This window comes from Eurypyga helias, unplaced genomic scaffold (genome assembly GCF_000690775.1).
Source record: "Eurypyga helias isolate BGI_N326 unplaced genomic scaffold, ASM69077v1 scaffold47681, whole genome shotgun sequence".
Lineage (NCBI taxonomy): Eukaryota > Metazoa > Chordata > Aves > Eurypygiformes > Eurypygidae > Eurypyga > Eurypyga helias.
The window spans coordinates 15,243-24,191 of record NW_010233675.1 but is presented as its reverse complement, the minus strand read 5'-3'; the positions used below and the strand labels follow the sequence as shown (position 1 = coordinate 24,191).

The 8,949-nt window shown below is 40.8% G+C and overlaps 1 protein-coding gene across 1 annotated transcript in view; it reads left to right on the top strand.

Annotated features, from left to right (window-relative positions):
* Positions 1-955: 955 nt before the first annotated feature.
* The window catches only part of IREB2 (iron-responsive element binding protein 2), a gene marked incomplete at its 5' end in the record, with an annotated part of 19,321 nt that continues 11,327 nt past the window's right edge, over positions 956-8,949 (top strand). The window contains 5 exons of the mRNA XM_010161788.1: positions 956-1,045; positions 3,539-3,704; positions 4,900-5,037; positions 6,067-6,288; positions 7,923-7,992. Coding sequence (XP_010160090.1) covers positions 956-1,045; positions 3,539-3,704; positions 4,900-5,037; positions 6,067-6,288; positions 7,923-7,992 — 686 coding nt within the window. The remainder of the gene's footprint in view (positions 1,046-3,538; positions 3,705-4,899; positions 5,038-6,066; positions 6,289-7,922; positions 7,993-8,949) is intronic.

Sequence of the window (8,949 nt, the reverse complement as noted above, 5' to 3'; positions counted from 1 at the left end):
CCCGGGGCGCTTGGCCGCGGCTGTAAGCCTGTCCCGCCGGGCCTCCCGTTATTCCTGACTACCATTTTTGCCCCTCCTTCCGTTCCCTCCGCCGCAAACGCTGCGGCCAGCGAATGATGTCGTACCCGTAAAGGTGCCTGCTCGTAGGGCTGAGGCCTAATCGGCTTAATCTGGGGGGTCGTGGTAATTGTTAGGATGCTCGAGTGACGCAGTTGTTAGCTGATGATGTACAACTTGCTTTGCAATGAGACGTAGCTGTACTGTATTAAGATCAAAGCAAACAAAGGGTAAGTATTCTGCTGCAGATGCAACGTTTGGTATTTGTGCTCACAGGAGGAGCTCCGTGATGTCAAACTGACACCATTTTTGCCACTGTTTGTAGTCTAGATTTTATTTCCTTAAACCTCCTCTGTATGATTTTCTTTAGGCCTGAGGGAGTATGTTATTGGCACAGTCCCTTTGGTTTGTTAGTTGAATTAAAACATTATTTTTGTGAATCACTACTTCTCTTCTTAAGAAGGGATTTGTTCTCTTTACCTAATAGCTGTTGTGAGGTTTATTTTTGTCTCTTGTTTGCTTGTCATTAGCCTGGCACTTAATGCTTGTGTTTCCAACTATATTAAAACCTGTATCTCTTATCTGAGTTGGTGAGGTGCATTTATCCTGTTCTGTAGATGGTAAACTGAGACAATAAAGGTCAAGTATATTCAGGCGTGTGATTATGCTGATTACTTGCATGACCTGTATATGCCTAGTATTACAGATACCTTTAAAGCTCATTTTAGTCACGCATCTACATCATGAGGTATCTCAATTGATTTAGAAACCTTTTCATACACACTCCTGAAGGAACACTATTTTTGATAAAATCAGAACTGAGAAGCTGTATGAGTCCTCTGTCAGTGATCAAACCTTCCATTCTCTATGGCTGTAACTTTGTTGTTGTTTTTCCCAGGAAGCCCTTACCAGCCCGTAATTGAAGCATTAGGAAACTATCCACAAAAGAAGTTCTACAATGTCTCAAAGCTTGGAGGCACCAAGTATGGTAATGACACTTCTTAGTTGTTTGTGATCAGGGTGGTACTAACAGTAAACACGCACCACTTTCTACTGTAAAATGTTAGGAGATACAGTCGTGAATACATGAATTCTGAAAGCTTATAATTTTCCAATCTGTTCCTGCTTTATGAAGGTAGGTGGTAACACTTCATGTAGCTTTTTTCCAGTAAGGGAGAAAGTATAGGTGTTGCTGGAGTTTTCAGCAGTATTCCAAATCAGAACTTTTTTTTTTTTTTCCCCCAAAAGAGAAATTAAGGTGACACAGAACTCCTATGTAGTATTTCAAAATTATAGTTTTTACTATAATTTTTTACTGCTTCTTGGTGTTCTAGTTCACATTGCCAGCAACTTCAGATGGTGGGTAACTGTCGAAGGATGAGGTTTTGTGGTGTTCAAACAATTGCTTAACTTCAGCATCTTGTTAGTATGTAACAGGACACTAAGTGGTATGTGCCAAAAAGGCTTTTATTTGGTCCCTGTTTGTGGGTGCCTCTTGGAAAATAAAAAGTATGCACACATGGGATGAGGGAGGAGAATGCACGCGGATGGAGAGAGCTGTAGGTCAGTGTCAGCCAGAACAGGCTTTACTCTTGCAGACAATCAAAACATACTTTCATTACTGTCTCCCTTTGCTTTCGTGTTAAACTCCTAAAATACTTACCTGAGTTACATATTAGAGATATTTGGCATTTTTTTTTCAGCTTTGCTGTTTTGTAAGGTCTGAATTACTCTTGTGTATTCACAGAAGTCACGATGTGTTTCTTAACTAAAAATTACCAGTGGATATTTCATTTTAAACTCATATTTCACAGCACTTAGTACTTCCCTGTTGTTTGAAGGAAAGAGAGAGGGGAGCTAGTGCAGAGTGGCTGCTGAAAAATTTGTGCAACAGCTGTATGCTTTTGCAGATTTCTGCTGCTTGTAACAATGAAGTTAATCTTTCAGATAAGCACATAAGAAGGAGGTAGAATGGTTCTGTTTGTGGCTTTGTCCAGGAAGAAGCAGTAGTGTGGTAGGAACAAAACCAGTCCATTCTACAGCAGTTTTCTGAAAAGCCTCATGAGTGGAAAAGTAAACAGAATATACTACTTCCTGTCAAGAAGTGCCATAAAGCTTGAAGCAGCAGAAGGTATTTGGAGAAGGAATCTAAATAGACTAAACTAAGAGTGTCTTCATCTTCCACTAGAAACTTCTGTGTAGAGGTTGAAAGCCTTTGATTAACTCCATAGTAGCAAGACATTAAATAATGTTTAGGCACAACGTGGGACAGCACTGGTAGTAAATCTTGCGGGGACCAGAGCGAACTTTGGAGAGCCTTTCTCAGTTGAGCTCTGCAAATCTGCAAGGAGGGAGGTCCACGAACTCTCTTGATCCTGTGCTTAACCACCCTCCTTGTGAACTGCTTTTTTGTTGTGTCCACTCACAGTATCCCTTCTTACACCTTGTGACTTTTTTTTTTTTTTCCCCTTTCATTGCATGCTTCTGGGAAGTCAGGCCTTGCCTTCTCTGCAGTTCCAGTTAGGTTGTGGATGACTACATTTAGCTCACTTAGCTTCCTCTTCTCAGGCTGAGAAAACCCAGATCTCCCAACTGCTCCTGTGTGTCAGGTCCAGCAGCCCCGTTACCATCCTAGAAGGCTCTTCACTGGAAGTGATCTCATATGTTGATCTCCTGTAGCCTTGGTGGCCAAAAACTACACACAGTACTGCAGATGTGAGCTTGGTAATGCCTAATAGAGAGAAGTAGTTGCTTCTGCATAGCTGATGGCTGCTAAGCAACCCGTTGGACAGTTAGCTTTGTCATTGTAAGGATGCATTGCGTATTATTTGTAACCCAAGAAAAAGCAAAGCAGTTTCTTGTGATAACTTGGCCTTTAAATAAAGCGAGTGGTGGCATTACATGATTTTGATGACATTCTTACATTGTTTTGAGTGACTTGTTTAATTAGACAGCAGTGGATAGTACCTGAGAGGCACACAGTGAGAACAGTCAGCAAATCTTTCATTAATCGTTTGTGGACAGACCTCTGGAGGATTAGTTTGAGACTACCAAGTCTAACTTTTTTTGTTAAAGCCTGAACTTAACTTTTTGAATATTCTAACTGTTGTTGCCTCTTACCCACTCTGATCAGTAATCCCAGCTCTAGATTCCTTTCATCTCTCTCCTTCCAGCCTAGCGTATCTTCTTAAATGCCACTGTCATAACAGCGAGGTCAAGACATTGGTGTCTTCCATTCAGGTCCCATGTGACAACTCACCTTCTGCAGTGTATACATGATGCAGCTCACTGTTCTGTACACTGTTGTGTAAGGAAGATCAAACCCAAAGGTGACTGGAAAAGCAAGTTCCTGTGGCACTGGATGAGTCCAGTCCCTAGCAAAGTGGAATTCTTTAGAAATGTGAGATTGTAATAAAAAAAACCCCACTACGTAAGCTGAAGGTGTTGGACTAATTAAGTCAATTACTTTGCTTTACCCTAGATACTCTGCCTTATTCCATACGAGTGTTGTTTGAATCCAGTATCCGTAACTGCGATGGCTTCTTAGTGAAAGAAACAGATGCTATGAACATCTTAGACTGGAAAACAAAACAGAATAATGTTGAAGTGCCCTTCTGTCCTGCCAGAGTTGTTCTTCAAGACTTTACGTAAGTGTGTGTGCATGCACTCCAAAAACTCTGAAATGAGCTGTGTGAAATCTGAAAGAATCTATATGTAAAATTCTTTGGCTTGAAAATAAGTAGCACCTAGCCTTTTGATACTGAAGTACCTCTTGTTTTTAGTAGAAACTTGTGCACTGCTTCTGCTCTCCAGTCGATTCCTCATGATAATTACATGTGATGCAAGGTTAGGGGTTGTTCCATAGGGTACCCTGGTTTTAGTGCAGGTTGGCAGAGCTGAAGCTGTTGGCCTACAAGGAACACTTTGTGGGATACGAGCCAAAACACAAATGGAAGTGGTGACATTTTGGCTGTAGCCAGATGGCTGGCAGTTCATTGAAATAGATAGAATTCCTGCTTGAGATAACCGAAGATTAAATATTGCTTATTGCACATGTATGTGCAATCCAATTGAATCCATGAATAATGCATATATTTAAAAAGAAATCTCTTAGGATATTAACTTTCTTTGTGATTTGAGTATGGCATAGCTAAAAGGGCAGTCCTTCAGCCATTTACAAATAATACATTTAGGTTGTTTCTCTGACTCGCCTAGTGTATATTTATCCAGAAGCGAGATAATTTTAAAAAGGAATTGTGATATTTATAATAAAAAAGAGGCAACTTCTGCTTAGCAAGCAGAGTCAGGAAGATTTATGTAGTTCTGTGTTACATAAACATTGTCCTCCCCTCAGTTTTGTACTTCAGGTACACTTATCTGTGTAATAATAGCAACAAGGATATTGTTATAAATTCTGTGAGCTTCAGGAATGGCTGGCTCTGTAAGAGGAGCAATGCTAAGTGTTAAAAAGTATAGCTCGAGCATTGGTTCTATAGCAAGGTTCTATTGTGAAGGTAAGAAGTATCCGAAAAGGAGATTTGTAGTAAAGTTCCATCGCACTTGCGAAGCATAGCGAGAAACAGACATGTGATTCTCTTCCTCAGGATGTTCCAGTGTTCTTGTTTGGTGTGTTATCTTCAAACATGCTGTGGTTTGATGTGAATGAATACCAACTCCCTTAGCTTTTAAAAATGTCTTAGGTTCCCTAAAATTTAGAGTACAGAATAGGTAGGGGGTTATTATCTACTAGGGTAGATCTAGACTTGAGTTAAAATTAAGACGTGTATATTTTAGTGAGTTCATGTCCCATGTTGTTATACTCTTTGTTTTTCTGTCTGTTAGTGGAATTCCAGCAATGGTGGATTTTGCTGCCATGAGGGAAGCTGTGAGAAATGCTGGAGGAGATCCTGTGAAAGTCAATCCCGCCTGCCCAACAGATCTCACTGTTGACCATTCTCTGCAGATTGATTTCAGCAAATGGTAATGTACCACATTTTTTTGATGACCAGTACTTTTTCGTCTGATACTCAACTATGGGTTCACTCTGGTCCTGGTACTACCCCATCAAATCATTTGTCATATGTGTATCCCTGAGACTAGACCTGATGGTGTCTGAAGGAGGGCTGGATAAAAATGAATAAAATGACACTCTGGAAGGAGAGAAGCAATGGTTGTGAGGGGTTAGGGATGAAGGTGACTGAGAACCCAGACTCTGGGCAAGTCATTTGTTCTGCGGCATATATGGTGGTTCAGTTCTGCGGTCTGTCTGTTCTTGTGTCTGGAGAGACGGCTGATTCCATTGCAATTAGGCTAGCCTGGAATTATCAGAAAGACCAAGTGTTGGCAAGAGGTCTCAACATGCTGCTTTGCAATGATAAATCCGGTTTCTGTAGTTTCACTTTTGGAAAGCGTACGGGATCTCAGCAGCTGCTGGCCTCTGATAAGAAACCCTTTGCTACAGGATGGGTTGTGCTGCTTTTGTATAGCTTCCTTCTCCTGCTGATCTCCTGCTTTGCCCTGGACTCATGTCCCTGCTTGTGGACTAAGTTGGGATTTAGACAAGGTACCCTCTGAGGCCATGCAGTATCTTGCAATTCAATAACCAAGTATCTGTCTGTTGCTAAAGCAGGAGGCGGCAGTGGCTTTAATTACAAAACAATGATTTGGTAAATATTGAGAGATAAAAAGTCATTCATCCTTCGAAGCTTAAAACCCTGAGGTTAGCCTTTGCGCCGTTGCAGATTCCTGGTCTGTTGTGAACAAATGGAGGGAGTTTGTCTGATATTAATCTTTCAGCCAGTCCAGTTCTGCTCGCTTACAGTAGTGTGGTAGTAAGTAACTGAGCTTATCCAGTGGTAGTGTACTTTGCAAAAGGGTTGTAGTAAAATAATTTCTTTTTCTTTTTTTTCAGATAATATTTTATAATCTGCTGAAGGGGTTGCCAAAAACAAAGGGAAAAAAAACAGAGCAAAATTCTTAATGTCTATGTTATTCTGTTTAATGTTACAGTGCAATACAGAATGCTCCAAATCCTGGAGGTGGTGATTCACAGAAGCCAATGGCGAAGCTTTCTCCCCTTAAAGCACAGCCTCGGAAGCTCCCTTGCAGGGGTCAGACTGGCTGCAAGGGGCCGTGTAGTGCCGGAGATTCGAGTCGCAACTCTGGACCGTTTTCTACGCAGATTGAGAACACACCTATCCTCTGTCCTTTTCATCTTCAGCCGGTGCCTGAGTATGACAGCTTCCTTTTTTTAAAATTCTTTGCACCTTTCTGTCTTGTTAAGCACTGCTTGTGACAGTGCTTATAGATGTGGGTTTTCTCTGAACATCCTTCTGTACTTTTCACATGTGCCATAGACAGGTTTCAGCATCTAGAAGAAGGTCTGATGTAGCAGAAGTAGTCTACAATAATTAGTTTTTTTTACAAGAAGGGCTTTACTAAACCTAGTGCAGACGGCCAACTGTGACTCATGGCTGTGATTTTTAAATTGCAATTTGAGACTTTGCTCATTTCTTTACAAGGACAGCAAAGCATAGGAGTAATACTCTGAATGTTACAAAGTAAACCTCAGTGACTGAATCAATGAAGCATTGATTATTCGTAAAAGTGAATTCTAGTTTTTCTGTGAGAACTTTTCAAAAGTTGCTGGCTTTTAAAGAAGAACAAGAACTAGCCTATGTATCATTCCCCAGCTTCTATGGAATCTTGCAGTCCATCTGTCAATGAGTTGAAATTCCATGTATATCCTGCCTGTATGCAGTGGCCCAGGGGAGCCTCATCTATCTGCCTTTTCCAGATTGTCAATATTATGAACAGATCGTTGTGTACCATTCCATCTCTGGCAGTTACACGTAATCATTCTCTTTCAGCTGCCACCTCTTTTCTCTGATAGACTGTTCAGATCCCTGTCATCTCTGCCTGACAGAATTTAAAAGCTGATCAGATCTGTATCCCACAGTGGTGTGATATGGTGGTGATTTTATACCTTTGCAAATACTCCTGCTCAGTACAGGTGTAGGAGTGCAGAATTAGTGATGTTTCCAGCAATATTGATGTATGTGACAGCAAAACATACGCAGTATTTATTAAGCCGCAGTGTGAATGATGACTGTCCCTCAGGGCTCTGCAAGGCACTACAGCTGCTAACCTTCTGGCAATGCAGAGAAGAAAAGGAAGGGTCATGATGTAAAATGCACCTCTAGAACACTGAGGACTGACTTCCTTCCTGGTGTAAAGCAAGTGTGTTCCCTTCCTTGTCTGCCTTCTCAAAGCAGAGGTTATTCCTCTTAAATTGTGGATTACTCTTTTATAATAAGTATCAATATCTTAATAACACTTATTAAGAAAAGACAGTTCATTTTAGGAGACTGTATTGATGAGTACTTGTGCAGAAAAAAATGCGGCTTGGAGGCAGAAAACACGGAATTGGAGGACAGTTACAATTGCCGTGATGTTCTACTCAGCTGCTAAGGGCTAGTACTCAACGTGGAGAGTGTTTTGACATTAACATCTAGGTTCTTTACCGTAACTGAGTTTTGAGGTGTGCAACCTCTAAGAGTGCTGACTGGGGGGAAAAAAGCTTCAGTGTATTGTAGCACATGCTGGAGTTGGATCTGTTAAAATGAGTATTTTTGAGATCAAATGCTTTAGGCACACTATGGCTAGAATATGTTCTTAAGCCCAGCACAGGTAAAATCACTGTTTACAGAAAGCTTGGTGCAAGAAAGGAGTTATCTTTGTTCTAATAAACCACTTCAAATTTTGCTGCAGGCTTTTGTGAGTCTTTCCTCAAACATGCAAAAATAACAACTTGTTCTGTAACTTGAAATAACTCGTCAATGCCTGTAAACTTGGTGTCTTCCTAGGCCTGAAACAGTATTGAAAAATCAAGAGATGGAGTTCGGCAGAAATAAAGAGAGGCTTCAATTTTTTAAGGTATGTCTGCGTACCTGTGGACTCTGTGTTGTGTTTGTTGGGTTTAAGAGCTTGCTCCGTTTGCCTGCTGGTGTTCAGGTTCAGATAACTGAAATGAAATCACTTGGATGCGGTGGGACTCTCAAATCTGAGTTTAATATGGGCATAGAAAATTGGCTAACAACATGGTTTATAACTTCAAATCTAAAAACTGTTAGGCAGCAGAGGTTCTAAATGTAGGTGTTGCCTAAAGGGGAGATAATTTTTTTGTAATTCTAACTTGAGAAAGTCTATACTATTTGACTTGGTTCTTGTCAGTGTGAAGGCAGTGGCCAAAGTAGATATTTATGAAGTGTTTGTCTTTTTAATGCTTCTTAATGAGCTCAGTGCCTTAGGTCAAATGAGTGTTTCTGGGTAAAAGGTGCGTTTTTGCCCGCTTCTGAGACAAATCTTACTGAAGTTGGAAGCGTTGAACAGGAGCCGGTGCTGAGACACTACTGCTCTCCAGCTAGGCAGCAGTGCTGGTAAACTTGTTATTCACGGAAGTCTGTGTGGTGAACATCAGCTTTGTTGCTAGTTAGGGATCTGCAGCATTGGTAATGGATCTTCATCCAATAATTTAACATTGTTTAGGAACCCGATGCAATGACTGGAAAGTCTTTTCACATACGTAGACTTGGAGGTTTCTTTGTGAAAGTTGCACATTAGCTTTTACATTAAAGAGGGAAACTGCCAAGCTGTACCTTGTCGCAAGTTTCCACATCAGCTTTTTTAAATCTAGCATCCCGAGTTTGCATGTAACAAGACACACTTCTAAACTGTATCTTCAGTCTCGTCCAGGAGTGTAAAACCTGAACTAATTTCTGCTATAAATACAAGTGCTGTCTAAATACTAGTCTTAGCTGTGCTTGTAATCAGTTGTGTGAACTGGGAGTTAAGAGATGGATGTATCCAGCCCTGCTTTTGAAAGGTCGCTAT